Here is a 25,649-nt window from a genome sequence, read left to right as displayed (position 1 = left end):
ATCAAAACGGGTGGTACCAGGACATTTGGAGGCCAAGTACACTCTTTTTTCAGTACTTGATTGTCTTATTAGTTTCCATAGTATTTTGTTGTTTAACACTCAGTTATTGTGGTCTCGCAGGTAACAGATGCTTTCTTCTGATGCAATTTCAGACTTAATGTGCTTGTTCTGTTTTCAGGTCTGTTGTCGCCTTCAGATGTTGAGCTGCTAATTGATCACCTGAACAGATTCATTTTCCAGGAGAAGGATTCCCAAAGCTGGTATGAATTTATTTGCTGCTTTAATGAGCCATGGGGGACTTAAGAACTAATAATAACATTTAATCAACGCCTATTACTTACACAGCATCAGTTAATGAAAGAACCAAAGGTGGTTAGCTTATTTCTGTTTCCCAGAAACAACTCGGCTAAGTTAATTGTATTGATAATGTGCATATCTGATAATGAATTCTAGTTGCAGATTCCTTACCTTAGAATTTCCCCCCAGGCGTCAGACTGGATCTGGAGATTTTTCTTCAAGCAATACCCTTGCGCGTCGGTAGGTGGCGTTGGTCGACCCCACAGGCATCGTAGGCGTCGTGGTCGCCGTGATGACGTCGGGAGTAGTACATAGACACAGCCCTCGCGCAGTGACGTCAATTCTTTTCTTTCCGCGCCACACGCTGATCCGGATAGAGTTACCCTGGCTATTTTTGGGCCGAATTAGACCGTTTTGTCAAGGTTTTTTGTGTACGACTTTGGTGCGTCGAGATGTCCCCGAAGACCGGGTTCAAGCCTTGTGAGGACTGCCACCGGCTGATGTCGTGAGAGATCCTCATTGCGTTTGTCTGGGGTGCCTCGAGCGCGACCACGACCCAAAGTCGTGCTCCGAGTGTCGGAATATGCACCCGAAAGCTTTGAAGGAGCAGTCCCTAAAGCTAATGGCGGCCCGGCACTCTACTCCGTGTGGGTCCCGGTCCCGCTCGAAAGGAAGGTCTCGAGATCGGTCGCAGAGTCATCACCACTCGTCTTCTTCGGTGTCCTCGGGTCAAGGTAAGATGAAGAAGAAGTCGAAAAAGTCTCATTGCTCTCCGACTTCACCCCGTCGCTCGGCTGATGCGACTCTGGACGAGCGTCCAGGCACTAGCCCACCATCCTCAGAGCCTGCATCTGGGTCGACTCCTCACTTCCCTGAGTTTGCCGGAGCGACCCCCGCCCAACTTAAGGAGTTTTACGAGGCCATGCGCCTCATCTTTGGGTGGACCGACCCCGATACGGCGCCTTCAGGCCCAAGGGGGCCTTTGGGTTCTGCGCCAGTGGCTTTGGCCCCGGCCACCGAGGTCGCCTCCGGATCCCTGCGCCGATCCGTACCGACGCCGGTCGCACCTTCAAGACCTTCCCCTGCGCCGGAATTGTTGGCGCTCCCGATGTCAGTAGTGCCCACTATCGACTGCGACCCAATTCTTATCCCCGACGACTCTGAATCGGAGCGGTGTCGGCGGGCCCTATTCGCCCGAGGTTGGATTCGGACCCTTTTTCCTATAGGTACGAATACAGGGAGGAATTGGAGGGGTCCCTGGACCCTTATGAATACCATAATGACCCTGTTATGTCCTGGGCACAGGATTTGGGCAAAGCCAGAGGTCTGGACACTTCTCCTGACTCTGGCATGCTGTCTTTTCCTACCGTGGCTACGGCGGAGGGAGCTACTTACAGTATGGTGGTCAGTAGGGCAGCTGAGGTCCTTGGCCTTGAGCTACCTACTGTGGCAGTCAGGTCTAATCTCCTGACAGAGGTGCTTCAGGCTGGGGCTTCTACTTCAGAACCCCTTCTCCCATTCAATGAAGCCCTCACTGATGTCCTTTTGGGTACATGGTCCAGACCCAACACAGGGGCTCCTGTGAACAAGACTATCGCTCGCCGCCATCAGCCCACGCCAAATGACCCAAAATTCCTGTCCCAACACGCTACGCCTGAGAGTCTTGTAATCCAGGCTTCCTCTTCTTCTGGCGCGTTCCCTTCCACACCCCCGGATAGGGAATCCAAAAGGCTGGAACAATTTGCCAAGAAGTTGTTCTCTTCCTCCAGCCTCGCACTGCAGTCTGTGAACACCGCATGTCTTTTGGGCCATTATACCCACTCTTTGTGGAATACGGTTGCGCAAGTCCTGCCGCAGATACCGGAGGAGGCCCGTGCTATCGTCTCCCAAGCAGTAAAAGACGGGAGCAACGCGGCAAAGTTCACTATCCGTTGTGGACTGGATATGACCGACTCTCTGGGCAGATCGGTTGCGGCGATGGTGGCCATACGGCGCTATGCCTGGTTAAGCACTTCTGATGGATACAACTACCTTTGGATTTCTCACCTTATGAATTCACCCTTCCCAGCTCTCCATGTCGATGAGGACGTCACAATTGCACGGCTCCACGCAACTCTGTCTGACGTCACTGTGCCAATAAGAGGTCCTCGCCGGCGTGCTGACGTCAGTTTCCTTTTTTCCATGCCTTCGACGCTAACGGTTTTCTCCTAGCTCTCGCTTCTTTTGGAGGTTTCATTTTGTTGCTATCAGAATTGTTAGATACAGTATCTCCTCCTAGGAAGTCCTCTTTCAAGCCATGCAGAGAGTGCGGGGGTCGCATGTCGGTCACTGACCCTCATGAAGATCGTCTTTGGTGCCTTAGCTCTGAGCATGAATCCAAAGGCGTTAAAGGAAAGGGAGGCCAAACTCTTTTTGGCTAAGGCGAAGAAGGGGGTCATAGGAGCCAGCGGAGATCCTCTTCCCATGCTTCTTCGAAGAAGCATAAGAAACGGCGCCGTCATGACTCCCGGCGTCGTTCGGCTCAGAGCCGATTGAGATCTCCATCTCGTCGGTTCCGTGCGGCGTGGGAGGGGAGTCCGATGATAACTCCTCAACCCCAGAGCCCTGAGGCTTCTCCGGCGCTGTCTGTCTTTGAGGTTGTGGCACGTACGGACAACCCTCAATTTTCACCTGCTGCTCAGGAGTCCGATGTTCAGCAAGCACAGGTGCATCAGGGAAACCAGCTGCATCCTGCCTTTCCGGCTCCGGGATCGGATCCGGCGGCATTTTTGAATGCCATGTTCTCTATGTTCAATGCGATGGCCCCTGCTGGTGCACCGGCTGGTCCCACGGATCCATTGGCATTTTCGTTGGGCTCCCCTGTTCCGTACAAGGTGGCGCCGTTTATGCCATTCTATCCGGTTGAGAGTACAGGACCGGCGCTGATGACATCGCCTTGAGGCCCTGTGGATCCCATCGCCTTCTAGATCTATGGCGCCAATTTCATCACCCCATCAGCCGGCGCCGATGGTGGAGCCGCAAGCATCCTCGGCGCCATCAGGATCCGTACCGGCGCTGGATCCGAGTGATGGATTCGAGCGGAGTCAACCTTCCCCTCCTGTTCCACGTCAGGTGTTGAAGCCGGTGTCTTCGACGTCTGCAAATTCCATGTCGACGCCGAGGTTGGAGGCTCGATTGAGGTCACGCAGGAAGGCCTTGTGGCTCTTAGAGGAGGAAGGAGAGATTGTCGAACCCTTGGGAGAGTATCAAGGCCTGGAGTCGGCCAGTGGACTGGATACTTTCCCGAAATGGGACTTGTCTTCACCGGGGGAATTTACTGAGGAGGCAGCTTCTTTTCACACAGTGATCAGGAAGGCAGCGGACTTTTTAGAACTTCCATTGCCTGCTGCGGAAGTTAAGATGAACATTTTAACCCAGGTCCTGCATCCCTCTTCGGCTTCTGCAGACCCTTTGCTTCCATTCAACGAGGCACTTACGGAGCCCATATTAGAACTTTGAAAGAAGCCTGTATCGTCGCCTGCTGTGAATAGATCCGTGGCAAGGAGATACAGTGTGGTGCCTGGTGATCCGGGGTTTTTATCACAACATCCTACCCCGGAGAGTTTGGTGGTTCAGGCCTCTTGCTCTACACGGTCTGCTCCAGGCTCCTTCCCTGTGATTCCATCAGACAGGGAATCCAAGCGGATGGAGCAATCCGCAAAGAAGACTTTCTCGTCTTGCAGCATGGCTCTCAAGGCTGCAAACGCTACCTGTGTGCTGGGTAGATATGCCAACGCCCTCATGGACTCCGTGAAGGCCATGGTTCTACCCCTCTGGACATGGCTGGCACATCAGGGCATTACCCTGATGGTTCAACATCTCCACGCCAGAGGAGACGAACTCAGCCGCCAACGCACAGTCAATCACGAATGGCGTCTCCATCCGGAGGTGGCTCAAGGTCTCTTTCTCAAGTGGGGAGAGCCTTGGTTAGATCTTTTCACCTCTGCAGAGAAAGCGCAATGTCAGCTGTTTTGCGTGTTGGAGTTTCCAAGGCGGCACTCGCTCGGAGACGCTTTTCGTCTCGAGTGGAGCTCTGGCCTCCTTAACGCCTTTCGGCCTATCCCTCTTCTGCCCAGAGTTCTCAAGAAAATCAAGTACGACCGGGCCCAAGAGTGTGGTATCCAGAGCTGTTGAGCATGTCCATAGATCCTCCACTCAGACTGCCTCTTCGGGCGGATCTTCTGTTGCAGCAGCAGGGGACGGTTCTCCACCCGAACCTGTTCAACCTCCGCATTCATGCGTGGAGATTGAGCTGCAACAGTTGACGGCATTTGCCCTTCCACCTGAAGTCTGTAATGTTATCTTGGCAGCCAGGCATCCATCGACTAAAACTGTATATGCCTGTTGTTGGAATAATTTTGTGATATGGTGTACCAACAAATCTGTTGACCCCCTTTCTGCCCCTCTGTCAGAGGTTCTTCTGTTCATTTTTTCTTTAGCCCAGCAGGGCACTGCTCTGCTTTGTGCACCCTTAAAGGGTATTTGTCTGTCATTTCCGCCTTTCTTAGGCTTCCTGATCAGCCCACACTCTTTAAATCTCCTATTGTGAATAGGTTCTTAAAAGGGCTCACCCACTTATTTCCTCCCACTCCGTTCATCATGCCTCAGTAGGATCTTAATATTGTACTTAGTACCCCCTTTGAGCCAAAGCATAATTGTCCCTTGCGGCTCCTCACATTCCAAACTGTCTTTCTGATCGCTATCACCTCTGCTCGCAGAGTGAGTGTGCTTCAGGCCCTTTTTTCAAAGCCTCCATACTTCTCTCTACACCCTGACAAAGTGGTGTTATGCCCTAGAGCTTCCTTCCTTCCTAAGGTGGTTACACTGTTTCATGTAGGCCAGTCCATCACTTTGCCTACCTTCTATGCACCCCCACATCCTTCCCATGAGGAGGAGAGACTCCACCGTCTGGACCCAAAAAGAGCATTGGCGTTCTACCTTAATCGTACTAAAGATTTCCGGGTGGATGATCAACTCTTTGTTGGCTGTGTGGATGCGAAGAAAGGGAAGGTGGTGCAAAAGCGTACCATCTCTCAATGGGTGCTTCTTTGCATCAAACTATGCTACGCTTTGGCTAAAAAGCAACCTCCAGAAGGCTTGCATGCTCATTCTACCAGAGCAACTGCTGCTTCCACTGCGTTAGCACGCAGATTTCCTGTCCTGGATATCTGTCAGGCATCTACGTGGGCATCCCTGCACACGTTTGCTAAGCATTACTGCCTGAATAGTCAGGTCCGTTGTGATGGCTACTTTGGTTGTTCGGTCCTGCAATACTTTGTAGTATGACCTTGATTCGCAGCCCACCACCGGGGATGGCATTGCTTGGGTATCTATTCTAAGGTAAGGAATCTGCAACTAGAAGTCTCTATTAGATGTACAAGTTACTTACCTTCGGTAACAAAATATCTAGTAGAGACATATTCTAGTTGCAGATTCCTTACGGCCTTCCCATCCTCCCCGCTTGCGAACTTGTTTCTAGGGACAGGGATTCCCTCTTTCAGGTCTTTAGCTCTGGCGCACCAATCTCTGTGTTCTTAGCTGCTCGGGGCCTCTGGCGTGGAAAGTCGTTAAAAGAAACTGACGTCACTGCGCGAGGGCGGGGTCTATGTACTACTCCCGACGTCATCACGGCGACTACGACGCCTGCGGAGTCGACTGACACAACCTACCGATGCACAAGGGTAGTGCTCGAAGAAAAATCTCCGGATCCAGTCTGACGCCTGGGGGTAAATTCTAAGGTAAGGAATCTGCAACTAGAATATGTCTCTACCATCTATTTTGTTACCGAAGGTAAGTAACTTGTAGGTCTTGTCTCTCTGCTACACCTCGTTTGGCGAAATAATTGTACATGAGATCGTGATTTCTGCCCTGCCCATGGAAAAATACAATAGCATGTTACTCGTCTTTCTGATGGATCTTCTAAGGTTGGCCTGCTGTGGAGGCTGAAGGATTCGCCGTTATGACTTGGAAAGGCATTTTTTTGGAGTGATGGTTCTGGGTGCCAGTCATACCAGATCTCCTAAGAAGAGTTGGTGCTTTCGATAAGTTCATGGCAACCCTGCTGAATTTAGAAGCCCTGCTTAGATGTATTGACACTATCCATGAACATTCTAGTTGTATTTCTCTAAAATGTATGTCAACCCTTCATAGCAAATTTACAGCAAAAAGCTGCTAATGTTTAATAAGTTTGAAATTTCATTTGAATGTGGCTACCCTGCTGCATAGTGTCCGTGCTGTCTAATATGTTGGGCTGTCCTGCTAGATTGTGCCAGTTGGCAAAATGTTGGTTACACTCCATGAAATAAAATTGTGCCTGTCCTCCTACGAAGTTTTTGTGCATTTCAATGTCTTTGTTGCTTATTTGCCTTTGGTACTTGTCATCCCATAGTTAATATTACTCCTGTGTATATTTACTTATACATATTTTATTAAAGTGATATTCTTCAGCTTTTCCATTGTTATTACATCTTTGATCAAAATCAGTATTTACATATTTCTATTTCAATCACTGCGTAACTGAACCTATTGAGCAAGATACTTGGCTTTGCTCTAGATCAATCTTATATAATGTGTGCCACCATCTAACATCAGTCACTACCATCCCCATGTCCAGTTACAGCCACCTCCTATGAGATAGTTGTGGACTACTCAATACAGCTACAAAAAGATGCTAGGAAGGCTACCTTTCCATTGCAGACCGAGTACCTAATGCCATGGTCATTAGAAAACACATGCAATCTCACATTTGTTATTCTTAGTACCTGATTTTTCAAGCCAGACATACAGTAACTTCTGTGCAGTGGCCTGTAAATGGGTATGCAAGGCGAGAAGGAATAGTATGGCCGATGCAGGGATGGTAAGGGGCAACTGGTGCCTAAAGGGCCTGTGTAGTAATGGTACTTTTTTAATGCTTTGCACAGTTAAATAGACTCAGGCTGCGCACAGAAATACTTCTAACATGATAGGGGAAGTGAGAAATCCCACTCAGGAGTATGACATACTCCACAGACTGCAGGCTGTCTAACCAGCTCTTGCTGATTACTATTAGTTAGCTACCACCAATTGTGTCATGGCATAGAATTTGGGATGGTAGTACGATAGTTTCCAATGATAAATGGCGATCCACTTTGGGCAGAACTCATTTTTTGACGCAAACTAAGTACCTTACTTGAGAGGTTCCATTCCACAGTGCTTGACATAGAATTCTAAATATTCTGGTACTCATTATCCTAGAGTAAAGTATTGAATCCTTGCATAATAGTGCTGTTACTTTCGTCTGCACCATAAAGAAGTGCAAGTACTCGGTACATTCCCATTTAAATGACTGCCTTTACAGAAATGTTGTACAGCATAAGTCAGGGAATTCTTCACTCATTCTACTGTGCAGAAAAATACACTATGGCAGTCACTACAGTTGAGATTTTTTTTATCTATCTCTCATTACTGCACTTTGGCCTTTTTTTTTTTTTTTTTTTTTTTTTTAACCAGTCGAATAATGTTAATTTCATGTCTGGATGGAGTGAACTGGCATTTCCTGGATTGAAAGTGATGATTTACAAATCGCTGTATGTCTAAGCAGCAAGCGTTTACATCACAGGATCATTCTGCCACAAAAGTTAGTAGCTGGGCAGCACCAGTGTACTGTCTAAGTAGAACCACTTGTACTGTAATTGCTGTAAGTAATCTCTTGCAGCTGTTGCAGCTTTATTGAGGGAGAGGGCAAGACTGTGCCTAAACAGATCTGCCTGTAATGGAAGCCAGTTATCTAAGAAGTAGCTGTCACGTGCCAGGCTGACTCTGTCAGAGATTTGGTCACACCATACATGGAGCATACTCATCCAGCGACTGCTTTCTAGCCTTGTCAGAGATAGAGCTTCTCCTCCCTGTGGCCATATAGAGAGAATTTGGTTGTTGATGACTAATTACTCAGGACGTAGGGGTGGAAGCCCTCACCTTGGGTCTTACAGCTTGCTATTCAACTGGGTAGTTAGAAAGATATCGAGAGCAGGTGCTAAAATAACTGAGCTAAGTTCTTGACAGCACAGTTCCAAGTCCCTGCAAGGCCGAGAAGTTTGGATATGTCATCACACCACAACAAGGACTCTCCTTAGAGCCGTGCCCTGGTGGCTAAAATGGAATTGCATTTATGTAGTCTACCACAAATCACAGTCTGTAATACACTGACAGGCTCCATGGCCCCCATACTCAGACATACTGCCAGACCAGAGGACAGTCTCTTCACGCTGCATCACCGGTAACCTAATTATGGAATACACTTTACCTTCCAGGACAGACATGAAACTACTTTACCCATCTGTGAAAAGCACAAGCTTAACAGTGCCCTGGGGCTAAAAATGTCAGCTGTTCCACATAAAGAAAATAGAATATTGTTATATGAATGTAGATCTTATATGAATAAACTCTGGACCCAGCACCGCAGCCTGAACCTGTACTCTATGCTATGAAATACCAAAATTGTTACACTTGCATTTTCAAACCGCAACTATTCTGGCATTATCCTTATATTAGAAGGTTCAGACACTTTATAACAGTATGTTTGATGGCATGTGTGGCTGTAGATACACATGATGTGCATACTTCAGCCATGTAGTGTTGGGTCCGTAAGGTTGCAGGTTTTTTTTTGTTCAAAAAGTCTTTCGAGTCACAAGGTAGAGTGATTCCTCCCCTTGCTTGTAATGTACATGGTCCTCTACTCCTTGTTCAAATTGTTTTCTTCCGCTGTCAGATCCAGTCGGGTTCTCTCGGAGCTCCGGTTTATGACTGTAATAGGTCTCTTCCATTCAAGAAAACTTCTCCAAACCTGTTGCCGTAGTTTTTGACTGTGTTTTTCTTTGTCCCTTTGCATTCTGGGATTGAAGAAACCTTTGTTCAATCAAACTTTTGCAATTGAGATCCTCGGGCCCTGCCTGTCGGGCAGCCATTTTCTCCATTCCACATCTCGGAGAATGAAAGACTGATGGAACGGACGCCTTTCCGTTTCTGTCCGAAGTGTCACTCTGAATGCCCTCGGACTGATCATCATTGCGTCTGTAACCTCTGCTTATCGCCTGAACATTGGGAAGAAGAATGTGAGGCCTGTCAGTCGTTCCAGTCGAAAAAGACTCTGCGGGACTGAAGTGCTTGTCGTGGAGAAATGCAGAGGCAAGAAATGGAGACAACACCTGACATTTTCAGAACCCAGGACACAATGTCAGACACAGAGCAGGAGCAGGAGATCCACCATCAGGCTCAGCACTGAAACCTAAACCAGAAATCACCTCTTCTAACCCTCGCCCAGCGCCATCAGCTTCAGTGCCGAACCCTTCAACATCGCATTCGGCGTCCACTGCTTTCACACCGAAAGATTGTCTGCCTTGGTTCCGACAACTTCAGCACCAAAAATCAAACCCACTTTGGCACCGAAGAAACCCTTTAGGTATTTCTCCGTAAGGCTCACCTCATTCCTTCCATAGTATTTAGGACACAGGGGATGACACAGCACATTTTAAAGAGGATATAGAACCTTGGTTTCAGTATGATGTGGACACCTATGCTGATAGTAATAAACATGCCTACCCAGCTAGACCTTCATCACGACACCACCACTTCTTTTCAAGAGTCAGTCGGGAGGGCCACAACATACCAGTGGTTACTCCTCCATAAATATCCTATAGAGGACGACTTTTTATTCTAGAAACTAACTGCCTACTCCACTCAGTACCTCCCATGCTCCGGGCAATGCTGAGACATGCAGACAATATATTTCACGACCCAGCCAGAACTTGTATTATTACCCCAAGAGTGGAGAAAAAATACAAGGCTTCTCCCTTAGACGCTATATACATTAAGGGCCAGATTCCAGCAGACTCTCTGGTTGTCTGAAATGCAAGGAAGAGAGTCAACTCCCAAGCTTCTCAAGATGCTCCACCTCCTGATTAGGAGGATAAACTCATTGACGCCTCTGGCAAGTATGTTGCTGCTCAGACAGAAAATCATTGGCATATTACCAACACGCAGAGACTTGTAGCAAGATATGGTCGTGCCCACTGAGTCGTAATAAAGTAGTTACACCAATACCTCCCAGAGGAACATGGGAAAAGGGGGCAAGAAATTGTCAATGAGGGACTGCTAATTTAAAATAATGTCATACTCTGTGATTTGGACTCAGCTGATACAGCAGCCTGCTGGATTAATTCAAGTGTTCTCTTAGGCCGGCATGTGTGGCCATGTATTTCCGGCATCAAACAAGAGATGCAACAAACAATACTAAATGTGCCATTTGATAAAGAACATCTTTTCGTGCCACAAGTAGACCAGGCGTTAGAAAAGATGAAGAAGGACAGCGAGGTAGCGAAGTCCATGGGAGCCCTCCAGTTTCCTTCTTTCATGGTGCTTTTCACAGGCCACAATCCATGCTTAATTTGTAAATAAAGAGGTGCCAGTGCTCAAAGCCCTTCTCTTAAACACAAGGCTGCTGTAACTAAATCTGCCAGCACTGAATACTGAGGCAGCGTAATCCTGAAGCCATCTCGAGCCTCTTCAATCCATTTACGGCCACCCCTGCCCCTTCAGCTCATCCTGCAACTTTCTACTTTCTCCCTTTATGATGCTTTTTAGTTTGTCCTCCTTCCGTCTTTCCCATATGTGTCTTTTGCTCGCAGCAAATACTTGAGGCAGAAGAATAAGCCCCGGCCCTCACAAATAAGTGCTGGTGCTCAGCACCGGAAACAAGCACAAATTAAGCACTGGCTACAATACAAGCCAGCCTCTAAACATTCTGATGGCAAAATATCTGCACCATACACTAATGGTCAGCCACACACATCCTTACACAGAGGATTCTACAAAGGATCCTGCAGGGGAAACAATTACAAACGTAGAGGTAAATCATCCTCCCCTCGAGCCTTTGCAACTGTTCCTGAGCAGTGACTCACTACAGCTCCCCCTGCTTACTTAGCACCTCTAGGAAAGCACCTTCAGGTCTTTTTACAAAACTGTTAACAAATTACAACAGACCAATGGGTGTTGGATATTATCCAGCATGGTTATTGCCTAGAGCTCAGTTCCACACCTCCAAACATACCAACTCGTCGTCATTCACTTTCACAGGATCACATCATTCTCCTCAAATAGGAGGTGCACTCTTTACTAGGAAAAGGGGCAATAGAACTTGTTCCTGGTCAACCTCAAAGAACCGGAGTGTATTCTTTCTCTTAACCAAGAAAGATGGTGCACTGTGACCCATCCTAAATTTAAGATCCTTGAACCAATGCATCCAATCAGAACACTTTCATATGGTCACACTACAAGATGTACTACCATTAACACAACAGGCAACTTTCTATCAGCACTAGATCTAAAAGACGCCTACTTGCACACCACAAAGAAGGGCAGCATTATCAGTTGAAGGTGCTCCCAATCGGGGTCACCACAGCTCCAAGAGTATTTACAAATTGCGTAGCGGTAGTAGCCGCGCACCTGCACAGGCAATAGATTCATGTATATCTGTACCTTTACATCTTGCTCATAAAAGTCAGCTCTCTCAATGTCTCAGCCACAAGCTGTAGTAGACTTGCTTCACCAATTAGGGTTTACAATCGATTTCCGAAAGTACCATCTCACCCCACTTCAGGGTCAACCTTACCATGGGGCCATAATCAAAACAGCTGGTGATAGCTTATCCAAATGCAGCAAAAATACAGAACTTTCAAACACAGCTTCTTCATTTTTGCCCCATTCAACAAGCCAAAGTGAAATCAATCATGAAACTTCTGGGAATTATGGCTTCTTGTATTGCAATCCTGCCACATTCATGTCTTCACATGCGCACTTTGCAGGAATGTCAATCACGCCAATGGTCTCAGGCACAGGGTCATTTAGAGGATCTAGTGTTGATGACAGCTGTACCTTATGCTCTCTGCAATGGTGGTATAAAGACAACCTTTTGAAAGAGCGGCCATTTCCAGACCCCGTTCCACAAGTCATTCTAACAACAGATACTTCTCACACGGGGTGGGGTGCTCATCTCCAAGACTTTACAATACAGGATCTTAGGGATCATGCGCACAGACATTTGCAGATCAATTATCTGGAGCTTCTAGCAGTGCTTTGAGCAGCATTCAAAGCTTTTGTCAAACATCTAACCAACAAAGTAGTCCTTATTCACACACACAACATGCCAACCATGTTTTATCTGAAGAAGAGGTGGGGGGAACACTGACTACAGTTTTCTTGCCTTCCACAGACATTTTGTGTAGCAAAGTAGCCCCTTTCTAGCCTGATTACCCCCACTTTTGGCCTATTTGTCAGTGTGTTTGACTGTGTCTGTTGGGGTCCTGCTTATCAGGACCCCAGTAGTTATGCTCCCTCCCTTAAATTATGGGTATTGCATTCTGTTAACTCAGCATTTCACCCAGAATTGGCATACTGGTGTCCCCTTATAAGTCCCTAGTATATGGTACCTAGGTACCCAGAGCATTGAGGTTCCAGGGGATCCCTATGGGCTGCAGCATATCTTTTGCCAACCATCGGGAGCCCATGCAAAGGCTTCTACAGGACTGACATTGCAGCCTGTATGAAAAGGTGCATGCACCCTTTCACTCCCATTTGCACTGCACCAGGTCACCTATAAGTCACCCTGTAGCAGGCCCTCCAGCCCTGAGGGCAGGGTGCAGAGTACCTGTGTGTGAGGGCAAACCTGCACTAGCACAGATGCCCCCACGACCTCCAGGGCCATTTTCACAGACTTATTGAGTGTGGGGCTGCCATTTTACACGTGTACTGGACATAGGTTAGTACCTATGTCCAGCTATATAATGGTAACTCCGAACATAGGCATGTTTGGTATCAAACATGTTGGAATCCTACCCCGAGGCTTTTGCAAGGATTGGTTGTATGATTCTGTGCACACTGGGAGCTCCTTAAAGGACCCCCATATTACCATTCCAGCCTTCTGAGGTTTTCCAGGCAGCCCCAGCTGCTACCACCTCTGACAGGTTTCTGCCCTCCTGTTGCTTGAGCAGAACAAAGGATTTCCTTGGGGAGAGGGGTGTTACACCCTCTCCCTTTGGAAATAGGTGCTACAGGCTTGGGAGGGGTAGCTGCCCCAAGCTACTGGAAATGCTTTAAAGGGCACATTTGGTGCCATCCTTGCACAATCCAGTCTACACAGGCTCAGGCACCCCCAGTCCCTGCTCTGGCATAAAACTGGACAAAGGAAAGGGGAGTGACCACTCCCCTGTCCATCACCACCCCAAGGGTGGTGCTCAGAGCTCCTCCAGAGGGTCCCTGGGTTTTGCCATCTTGGATTCCAAGTTGGCAGGGAACTCTGGGATACGTCTGAGTGGCCAGTACCAGCAGGTGATGTCAGAGTCCTCCCCTGATAGATGCTTACCTGTTTAGTTGACCAATTCCCCTTTCAGGGCTATTTAGGGTCTCTTTCTTGGGTGGTTCTTCAAATTCGGATTCACAGACTCTCAACAGGAATCCTCTGCATCCTTTGCTTCACCTTCTCACCGAAGAAGCATCTGGACCCTCTAGGAACTCCACAAACTGCAACAAAGAAGCAAAGACGACTCCTGCAACATTGTATCTCCAGCTCCTGCCAGCAACTGCAACTGTTTCCCGGTCGTGCATCCTCAGAGGACAGCCTGTATTCAGCCTGCACCAGAAGAGCTAAGGAATCTCCCTTGGAGTGAAGGAGTCACTCCCCTGCTTCAGCAGGCACCTCTCTGCATCGATGACTGGCGGCGTGGGTCCTCTCTCCTGACAAGTTGCGTGGGTCCAGCATCACAGGTGGTGGACTGAAGTGGTTCTGACGTCCTACTGTCCAACTTTGGTGGAGGTAAGAGCTTACCTCCCCACTCAATACAGTACCCCCGTGCACTGCATGTTTTGCAGTTTCCAAGGCTTGTTGGTATCCTTCCACGAAGTTCTTCATGCACCGTGCAGCTCCAGCCCCCAGCACTCTAGCCTGCGATGCACAACTTCCTGAGTGGTTCTTCGGCGGCGTGGGATCCTTTGTTGTAGTGCTGCGTGGGCCTCCTTTTGCACCTTCTTTGTCCCAGTGCTGTGGGACTCCTGTGCGTGCTGCCTGGTCTTCTGAGGGCTCTCTGAGTTGCTGAGAGCCTCCTCTGACTTCCCCTCCTGGGTAGAGTCCACCAGGTCCCTCCTGGTCCCGGGCAGTGCCATTTTCCGCTAACCGCAAGCTTTGCGTGTGCCAAGGCTTGTTGGTGGAATCCAGCGACGCAAACCACACTGCAATCTTCCATCCAGCGTAGGACATCATCTGCACTAACCAGGAACCCGCATCTGTCTTCTTGGGTGCAGTACTGACTGTTGTTCTTCACCAGTGGTTTTTGTTTTGCACCTTCATCCGGGTTAGCAGGGGCTCCTGTTTTCCCTGGACTCTTCTGTGCTACTTGGACATGGTCCCCTTCTTCCACATGTCTTCAGTTTCAGGAATCCACTGTTGGTGTCTTGCAGTCTCTTCTGATGCTTGCAATATCTTCGCTTTTCTGTGTTCTTGTGTGTTCTAGGAAAGTTACTGTGATTTACTCCTGCTTTCCTGGGCGCTGTGGTGGGTTCTGTTACTTACCTTTGGTGTTTTCCAAAACTCCCAGCACCCCTCTACACACTACACTTGCCTAGGTGGGAAACCAACATTCGCATTCCACTTTCTTAGTATATGGTTTGTGTTCCCCCCCCAGGCCCATTTCTAACTATTGTGATTTTCACTTTTTGCACTGTTTTTACACCTGATTTTGCATACTAGTGTCTATAATTTGTGTATTACTTACCTCCTAAGGGAGTATAGTCCCTTATGGTATTTTTGGCATTTGTTCACTAAAATAAAGTACCTTTATTTTTGCAACACTGAGTATTTTCTTTCATGTGTGTGAGTACTGTGTGACTACAGTGATATTGCATGAGCTTTGCATGTCTCCTAGATAGGCCTTGGCTGCTCAGCTACAGCTTCCCCTAGAGAGCCTGACTTCTAGATACTGCCTACATCTCACAAATAAGGGATAACCGGACCTGGTATAAGGTGTAAATACCTTAGGTAGCCACTACAAACCAGGCCAGCCTCCTACATTTTGGCACTGGGCCATTTGTCACAACATGTACTAGTTAGCGTAACACCTATCAGGGTCACAACAGTTTTGCCGACCTCCTCAGCAGGATGCGGCAACAAGTCCACACCACAGAGTCCTCTAATTCTACTTCCATAAATTGGGTCTTCCAGACATAGGTCTGTTCGCAACAAAAGAAAACACAAAATACCCAAACTTCGCCACCAGGTATCTACACCCTCAGTCCAAAGGCAATGCTGTGTGGATGAACTAGTCAGGGATATTTGCCTACGATTCTCCACCTCTCCATCTCCTTCCATATATGGTTCGGAGGCTCCGGCAAACCTCTCTCACACTAACCCTAGAGACACCCACATGAGCAAGACCACCACCATGGTTCACCACATTACTTGAATTATCAGTAGCGCCACACGAGAAGCTTCCCCTCGACCCGGGCCTTCTCACTCAGAACCAAGGACAAATCAGGCACCCTAAGCCCAGGGTGTTGAACCTTGCAATTTAGCTCCTGACGTCATAGAATTTGGCTATTTTAATCTACCTCAAGAATGAACATATTTAAAGAAGCATGCAAACCAACCACAAGAGCATGTTATGCAGCAAAGTGGATAACTCTTTGTTTACTATTGCATTTCTAAATCCTGGCCCACTTTCCAAGTGTCTATATAAAATATCATTTTATACCTTCTACATTTGCAAAAAGCAAACCTGCCATATACCTCTGTAAGGTTACATTTAGCAGCCATAACTGCTTATCTTCAAAACATACAACAGTCTTCTCTTTTTAAAATTCCTGTCATAAAGGCTTTTATGGAAGGACTAAAAACTGTAATACTGCAAAGATTACCTCCAGTGCCTTCTTGAAACCTTAATATAGTACTCCCTAGACTTTTGGGACCACACTTTGAAACACTACATTCACACCCTCTGAAGTTTCTCTCGTGGAAAGTGCCTTTTTAGTTGCAGTCACTTCCCTGGGACGTGTAAGTGAGCTTCAGGCATTAACATTACAAGAGTCCTTTTTTCAGGTATACAAACATAAAGTGGTTCTTCACACCAACAAAAAATATCTACTAAAAATAGTATCTCAATTCCATCTTAATCAAACTATTGAGTTGCCGTTTTCCCCCCAATTTAATTCAGTTGCTGAAAGAGCCCTCCATGCGTTAGATGTGAAAAGAGCGCTTATGTTTAGACTGACAAAACAACTTTTTGTTGCCTTTTCTCCGCCACATAAAGGTAACCATGTTACTAAATACAGCATAGGAAGATGGATTGTTAAGTGCATTCAAACTTGCTATTGAAAAGCCAAAAGGCCACTGCTTAACGCAAGAGTACATTCAACACGTCAGAAAGGTGCATCCTTGGCATTTCTAGGTATCATACCTGTAGCTGAAATTTGTAAGGCAGCTATGAGGTCAACACCATACACTTTCACCAAACAATATTGTGTGGATGTTTTAGCATGCCAACAAGCCAATGTGGGACAGGCAGTGCTATGCACTTTTTTTCAGAACACTGTAAAACCCACAGGTTAGCCACCACTTTTTAGGAGGCACTATGCAGGACATATTTATGTACAGCCACACATGCCATCAAACGGAAAATGTTACTTATCCACTAAGCATCTGTTTGTGACATGTAATGATGTAGATTTACATGCGCCCACCCGCCTCCCCGGACACCTGTGGCCGTTAAAGTCTCTAAATATATATTCTCACGCATGGTCACGTCACTTGATTATCTTTTTATTGCACTCCATTCATCACCGCCTGCGTGAAAACAATCTTAACATGGAGTCGAGGACCATGCACATTGCAAGCAAGTGGAGGAGTTTCTCTACTTTGTGACTCAAAAGACTTTTCGAACAAAAACAACTTGCAACCTTCCGGACCCAACACTAGATAGCAGAAGTATGCAGAACATGTGAATCTACACCACTACATGCCACAAACAGATGCTTACTAGAGAAGTAACATTTTCCATATACTGTAATCTCAAATGAAAACAAATTTAAAATCACTGCCATTAATCAGCTATGTCATGGCCTGGTGTGTCAATGCTATAATGTTTACTGTGACGTGGATGCTCATGTATATGTATTGTCGTGTTGCTCCCTAGGCAGCAGCAGTTTTTATTTTTTTTACATAATGTTAATCTGAGATCATTTAGTGAATGTGTGCATTCCAATATTTTAGTAATATGTATTTCACCATATTTTTGTAAAACATGTATGCAAACATTTCTATAGGTTTTATATCCCTAGTGCAGGTAGGCTTCTATATCTTAATAATTATACTTTCTTTCTTCTCGCAGTTCAGCAGCAATAGAGGCATCTGGGTCACTGGCTAGATTATATCCATCTGCCTTTGCCAACAAAATGGTGCCAGTGCTTTCAGACGACCAAGGCACAGGTTTGTTGCTTTAAAACTGCTAGTTTGAGTTAAAATCCTGTTCACAGATACAGACAAAATGTGACACACAGCACAATTTGTACTTTTTAGGTTCCACATACCTGACATCTTTTGGCTGTCTGTAGGTGAAACCCTTTTGTGGAGAATGCTAAAAACGTAATAGTGGGCTTAGAGCTTGCCCATTGCTTGGGTTTATATTGCCACTCTGAATTGCTTGCGTTATTCTTCTTGTATTTTCCCTCGTCTAGAGCATAGTTTCTTTATCATCTTTTCAATTGTCTGATTTGTATCCTTCCACTGCTTACATTTAGGGAACTACTTTTTTCTTTCTCATTCATCACTCCATGAGAGTGCATGTGTTTTCTTGCGATCTTCCTCGTGTGATGCCGCCCCCAAATGCCTGTCATCTGTGATCTGTGTCGCTTCCTTATGCAGCTTGTCTGTAAAAGCATAACAACAAATATACTTTTTCTAAGGGATAACTAAAGAGCAGATTTTAAGAGTTGTTTTTGTTTTATCTTTATATTCCACATATTGCATGAGAAAACAGGCCCTTGGACACAACATTTTATGGCTCTGTTGTAGAGGCATGTTGCTGCACTCGCTCAGCTGGCATTTGAGGCAGAAGATGTAGTTCGCATGACTGACTAGGAGATGTCTCTTTTTCCAGATGTCCATACATCTGCTACCTGAGCTGCTGCAGAGGGCAAAATGATTGGAGCATGTATCAGTTACGAGTCCTGTGAAAAATAAATTAGGCATTGGCAGGCATTTTCCTTTGAACTTCCTTACACTTTCTGAATTCTGTTCAGAGAGTCCTGAGTGAAAAGTATTTGAAAAATATAAACCAAGCCATTAATAAAGAGTGGAAATATTGAGCTCAGTGTCTAGTTCTGAGATGCATTAAATAAGGTGTTTGCTTTTACTCCAGTATTTTTTAATGCTTTTTCTTTTAATTTTTAAATGATACTTTACAGACGAGCTTTGGCAAAGTTAATAGCCTAGAACCGCTCTTATATAAGTGAGACCTCTTGGCCTTGCCAATGCTTATTAAGGTGTAAGTTAGTATAAGACTATCCGCTATGTAATTCTTTAAAAGCTCCATTTTATTCCTTCCCACACATTGCCTTCCAGTCTTTTGAAAGATGTTTCTGTGGGAGAGGACAGAGAAAAACAAGGATACCATTACATCCACTGATCCATGTTCCACTAGTTTAAGTCGCCCACTCTGGTATCCTTAAGCATATTTCGGCACTCATAGGTGCCTTGTCCTGAGACCACACAGGGACCAAACAGATGCACACTTGCGTCCTGAATAAAATTTTTGCTTGTGTTCTCTTTCAGCAGCAATGAACGGTTACACATGCATATGAAAGTACATCACATTGCAAATGACTAATTGTTTGCATAGCATATACCTTAGTCCATCTTTAAATACTTGCTCTGAAAGGGTTTCCCTTATCCTGTAGTGATGGCAGGCTTGTTTCAATATGTAAGTCTCCCAGTGCTTAATTTGAGCAGGTGTGTTCCGGTGCTGGGCACCGGCACTTATTTTTGAGGGCCGGCACTTATTTTTTTTGCCTCATGCATTTACTGCGAGCAGAAGACACGTTTTTTAAACCATCGCAAACAAGTATAAACAAAGGCAGTAACTTGTTATGGGCGAGCACAAAGTGCTCCGTCCATTCTGTAATCTCTCTTTGGGCTTCAAACCACGCCCATGCCACGTCAGTCACTTACGTTGGTTCGTGGGCTTACCTTTTAAAATCCACTTGCTTTCATTTGTAAAAAGGCATGCATACGTCATGCCTTTTCCGGTGTTTAGCCCACCTACACAGCACCGGTAAAGTACCAAAAACATACAAGGCTCAATGTTTTCAGCCTGGAGTCTGGACTACTTTATCTGTTCATTTTCCACGCAGCGCGATCACGCTGCATTTTACATAGCACAATCGCGCTGTTTTTTTTGTTTTTTTTTGCTTTACAACGCTAATAGCTCTTACTCGAACAAATGCGAGACCCCTTGCATTGAAAATGCTTGGTTTTTAAAAGCGAGAACTCTTGGCTTACGTAATGCCTGATTAATTTCCTCTTACAGTATGGGCCCTGGGATTTAATATTTGCAGCACATTCACATATTATGGCCAAAACAGACTTCCGTTTCAGTTTTTCATATTGTTGGCGGTCGAGCTTGCTAGCAGATAGGGCGATGCTTTCCTCAGTATGAATCATATGCTATGCACTTAGAAGAGAGAAAATTAATGAGTTGGAATAAGGTGATGTAATGGTTCTTGAACTGCCAACGTTCAACAAAATTTGCAAACCCAACTACACTTGCAAAAGACTAGTAGAAAGTAACGGTAAGACAAACGAATGAATCCACACTCTTCTTCAGTCAGGATGTTACTTGATCTAAGACTTAACCAGACCTGTTTTAAAGCAGTCAAAAGTCTAACAACTCAAATGCTTATAGAAAAAGTGAGAGAAAGAAGAGCGAATTAACAGACCCATAAAAAACTAAGCAACACCAAGGCTACCTAGTCTGGATTGCACCACTTGCATCTTTCTCCGCTGACCATACACTTCCTGTCACGTTGTTTAACTCCTGCAGGTTCTTTTTCGTCCCTGCTTTCTCCCTTTGAAGCTGTTTTCCTATCTCTCATTTCTCCCTTTTCTTCCTTTCTATCTCTTGCTTTGGGTCATAGTTTGAGATAAAAAAAATATATCCCAGTCCCCACCACCTGGAACCACCAGCACAAATTAATCACTGACCACAGACTCCCTGTTTTTTGTTTTTACCCATGCCAAACTTTCTACTTCCTCCCATTTTCACTTTTAAAAGGTACGTTCCTTATTTTCAGTTTTAGGATTTGTATAAAGTTTCTACCTGGGTGAAGTAACAATTTAGGCTAATGTATTTAATGGAGATCTTGAAGTTGGCGCTCTTGCTGATTAAATATTTTCTCTTTTGTTTCACGACTTCTTGTTAGATGGTCTGAGCTGGCATTGATTGATGCTAAAGGGGGGGGAAGGAGGGAAATTAATCTGTAATATGAACATCAAGGAAAAAAATCTATTCCTTGGCTAATTTTCTTGCTGTTACATTTCAAAGCCACGTTTTGGGCTGGCTCCCAAATGCAGTGGAACTTTCTCTTGTGTTTTTGCAGTGTGAGTGATAATATATCTTAATAGCTGAGATCTTGCCCTTTTAATTGCTACCAGCTAGTGGTAAAATAGGGGGTATGCTGGGCAGAATAAAACCCTTGTACTCGTCATGCACAAATGTATGTTCAGGTGCAAAAAGTCAAACTTTAAACAATGCAAACTAGAATTTTCACCACGGAGTACGATTTCAGATTTTGCATTGTATATGTGACCAACATGGTTTCATGTAGAGTGAAAGCTTTGTAATCAATAACCAACCAAACACATGGTAATGAAGTACACTTGTGTTCATATTTTGTGGTACTGAGCTGCATTATTGGGCATGAGGAATTAAGACAAAGGCAATATCCTCCTGATACTGCCATCTGTGCTGCCACTATGTTATCTATATCGATATACTCTGCTTCCCATCTCTTCTACACATTGTGTGCAAAGATTAAAACAATATTTTTTTAACCTACAGTATTAACAAGTTTTTTGTGTGAGAAATCATAAAAATAGAAAATCCTGTTTGATATAAATGTTTTTTCTCTATTTCCTTCTGAGGGCTTGCTGCAGTGAATGTTAGCTCAGTTTGTTCATCTCTAATGCAATAAAGGCTCTTGCTTCCCTTCAATCTCCGTCCTTTTCACAAAAAGGTGTAAAACTCTTGACAAAATGAATCTGCTGATTTGAAGACTTGAATTACGCACACTGTAGCCATGTATTCATTGAACCCTTCACCTTAAGTGAGGATATCTAGTCTTACCTTATCTCCATTACAGCATTTCTTTTCTCACTGACCTCCGGGGACCCACACCCCCAGCCAAGAAGGGATTTCTACATTCTCTCTTCCATCAGTGATTTATTTGATTTGGAGGATTTTCTTTCTGCCTTCCCTCTTCCATCAGTGATGTTATTTTTCTAATTGTATACATTACCTATGTCTGTTATCTCTTAACAAAATGAAATCCTCTACTTCCCCTTCAACCAGACCATCTGGGTTGGAAACAATGCCTGCTTTCCTTGATAGATCCTGTGGCAAGTATGACTGGGGTGGATCTGAATAAATCTGTGGGTACCCTGATCCCCTTGGAGAACATTTGACTGAAGATAACTGGTATAAGGACCTAGCTGATTCCAGTGATCTGGGCACCTTGCCAAACAGTGGGCTGGTGTCTTAGTGTGACTAGACCAACATGGGAAGATGTTTTCTTCCTCCAGCCTGGCATTGCGGCCCATGAACACCGCATGCCTTTTGGGCTGTTACTCCCACATGCAGTGGGATACGGTTGCACAAGTGCTGCCACAGGGCTCGAAGGAGTCCTGGGGTATACTGTCTCAAGCTGTTGCTGATGAGAGAGACACAGCAAAGGTCACAATCAGATGTGGACTGAGCACGACCAACTCACTGGGCAGAGCGGTTGCATCAATGGTGGCCCTTAGTCGCCAAGCCTGGTTGAGGACATCTGGCTTTTGGGGGGGATGTCCAAGCCAATCTGTTAGATGTGTCCTTTGACGGCACCATTCTCTTTGGGGAGAAGGCAGACTTGGCGCTTAAGTGCTTCAACATTTCTCATGCTACATCCAGGTCCTGGGCCCTCACGGCAGCCCCTCATCCCTCTCAGTCTTCCTTTTGTGCCTATGTAAGGGGCGGTGAGCCACGTCCGTTCTCCTCCAGTCACTGTGACTTGGATGCTGCCCAGCCCCTGCCTGGCTGGGGACGTGGGATTCACCGTCCTTGTGGATCAGGGAGCCAGCGATCTGGCCAGTAAACCCCCCCCCCCGCTGTCTTTAAACCTTCAATGTCTACCTCTTCTCCACCAGAGTCCAGTCGGAAGTAGGATGCCATCATGTGCTCCTCTGGCATCACGTCAGTGGACAGGCAGATAGGTGGGTTTTGCAGATAGTCCAAAGGGCTAGTTCTTCCCCTCCGAGGCTACCTCTCCATCCATGCCACCATCCTGCGAATGGGTGATGGAGGATCACTTGGCACTTCTCTGGGAGGAAGTTGTGGCTCTGTAGTCCAAGGTACCCATAGAGAGTGTTCCTGTGGCAGAAGTTGGTCATAGTTGCTATTCCCGTTACTTTCCGGTACCCAAAAAGAACAAGGGCCTCCCTTTTCTAGTCCTTTGGTCCCTCGATCTCTTCCTCAGGAAGGAGAAGTTCAGATTGTTCACTCTGGCTCAGGTTTTATCAGCCTTGGACCGAAGAGACTGGACTGTAGGGTTGAACTTAAAAGACGCTTATTTCCATATTCCCATCCTGCCTGTCCACAGACGTTACTTGTGGTTCATGGTAGGCCATGAGCACATTGAATTCTCTGTGCTCCCCTTTAGCCTTACCTGCACCACTCGAGTGTTCAGCAAGGTGATGGCGGTGGTCTCAGCTCATCTGCGCAAGTCGGGGGTGTCAGTCTTCCCTTACCTCAACGACAGGCTGTTGAAGGCAGGCTCGCCCCACGCTGTTGTCTCCCACCTCCAGACTAGGGTAGACCTCTTGCATTTGCTGGTGTTCACTATAAACGTGCCAAAGTCACATTGACTCACTCCCAGATTTTCCCTTTCATCATAGCTGTTCTGGACACCGTGCAGTGTTGGGCTTATCCTCCAGAGGGACAAGTCCAGGAAATTCAAGCTAAGATACTGATGTTTCAGCCTCTATCCTGTATTTCGGTGAAAATCGGTTAGATCTGTTTGCCTCCGCAGAGGACCCGCAATGTCAGCTGTATTGCGCATTGGATTATCCAAGGCGGCAATGGCTTGCCAATGCTTTTCGTCTCAAGTGGAACTCAGGCCTCCTCTTCACCTTTCTACCCATACCACTTCTGCCCAGAGTTCTCAAGAAGATCAAGAACGACCGGGCCCAAGTAACCCTTGTGGCTCTGGACTGGGCAAAAATAATCTGGTATTCCGACCTACTGAGCATGGCCATCGATCCTCTGATCAGACTGCCCCTTCAGAAGGATCTTCTGTCGCAGCAGCTGGTGAGGGTTCTCCACCTGAATCTTTCCAGTCTCTGCGTTCTTGCGTGGAGATTGAGCATTGGCAGTTGACAGCTTTTGACCTTCTACCCCAAGTCTGTAACGTAATCTTGGCAGCCAGTATACGCCTGTAAAAATGTACAGCATGGTGCACAGACAAGTCTGTTGACCCCCTTTCTGGCCCTCTCTCTAAGGTCCTATTGTTTATCCTTTCTCTGGCCCAGCAGGGCTCTGCTTTGGGCACTCTCAAAGGTTACCTGTCTGCCACTTCTGCGTTTTTGCGGTTGACTGAAAAACCTTCCTTGTTTAAGATTCCTATTGAAAATAGGTTCCTTGAAGACCTTGCTCATATGTTTTCTCCATTCATTATGCCTCAATGGGATCTGAATTTGGTTTGGACTTTTTTGATGTACAGTCCTTTCGAGCCTCTTCACAATTGTCCTATCAGGCTTCTCGTGTTGAAAACAGCCTTCCTTGTGGCAGTTACATCTGCCCGCTGAGTGAGTGAGCTGCAGGCACTGTCATCTAAGCCGCCCTTCTTTTCCATCTATCCTGACAAAGCGGTGCTTCACTCTAGGGCCTACTTTTTGCCAAAAGTGGTTACCCCCTTTCATGTAGGCCAATCCATCACCTTGCCTACTTTTTACACATTCTTCTAAGGAAGAGGAGAAACTACATCGCCTGCACCCAAAAAGAGCATTAGCGTTCTTCCTTGATCGTACAAATGGGTTCCAGGTGGATGATCAACTCTTTGTTGGTTATGTGGGTGTGAAGAAAGGTCGGGCAGTGTAAAAGAGAACTATCTCCGAATGCGTTGTTCTCTGCATTAAAATGTGCTACACACTGGGTAAGAAGCAACCTCGTGAGAATTTGCATGCTCATTCTAAAGCTGCAAGGAGTTCCAATCCTTGACATCTGTCAGTTGGCAACGTGGGCATCTTTGCACACGTTCACCAAACACTACTGCTTGGACGGTTGGGTCTGTAGGGATGGGCCGTTTGCCTGTGTGATCCTTTCATGTTTGACCTTGGTTCGCAGAGCCATCCTCGGGGATGGTGCTGGTTGGGTATCTATTCAAAGGTAAGGAATCTGCAGCTAGAAGTCTGTCAGATGGACAAGTTACTTACCTTTGGTAGCGCCTGGTACAGACCATATCTAAATGCAGATTTCTTAACAACCAACCCTACCTCCCGGCTCGGCGAACTGATTTCTTAGTTTTGATACACCAGTAGTCTGTGTTCTTCATGGCTCTGCGTTTCTGTCGTGAAAAGAAGCGGATGTCTGGGTGGCGCCTATATTGGACCTGCAATGTCATTTCTAGTGCGGTCGATGCAGAGCCGAACGATGACACCTACTGGTGTGCAGGAGCACTGCTCATGAAAAAAATACTTCTGTATCCAGTTTGACCACTGGGGAGAAATCAGAGGTAAGGAATCTGCAGCTAGATATAGTCTTTACCAGATAAGGCACTACACAAGTTAAGTAACTTGTTCATTAGTGTGCATGTTTGTTACCAATTTATTGCCCAGGGGACACTTTCTTTGCATTGCTGTTACATTGGTTACCCCAGCTAAATGTTATCATTTCCTCGTACACCCTATAGTTTTCAGTAGTTAATGCTTAAGCAGTAGACATCACATGCGTATAACTAATTTAGTGTTAATACATCTCTAAGGAAATACA

General features: G+C 46.1%; 1 protein-coding gene across 1 annotated transcript in view; it reads left to right on the top strand.

Annotated features, from left to right (window-relative positions):
* The window catches only part of MMS19 (MMS19 homolog, cytosolic iron-sulfur assembly component), a 493,377-nt gene that overhangs the window by 276,918 nt on the left and 190,810 nt on the right, over positions 1 to 25,649 (top strand). The window contains exons 16-17 of the mRNA XM_069239619.1: positions 179 to 260; positions 17,742 to 17,839. Of these exons, the coding sequence (XP_069095720.1) occupies positions 179 to 260; positions 17,742 to 17,839 (180 nt within the window). The remainder of the gene's footprint in view (positions 1 to 178; positions 261 to 17,741; positions 17,840 to 25,649) is intronic.

The sequence above is a fragment of the Pleurodeles waltl genome, chromosome 6 (genome assembly GCF_031143425.1).
Source record: "Pleurodeles waltl isolate 20211129_DDA chromosome 6, aPleWal1.hap1.20221129, whole genome shotgun sequence".
Classification (NCBI taxonomy): domain Eukaryota; kingdom Metazoa; phylum Chordata; class Amphibia; order Caudata; family Salamandridae; genus Pleurodeles; species Pleurodeles waltl.
Note: the sequence above shows the minus strand (reverse complement) of the source record. Positions and strands in the feature narration are given on the sequence as shown.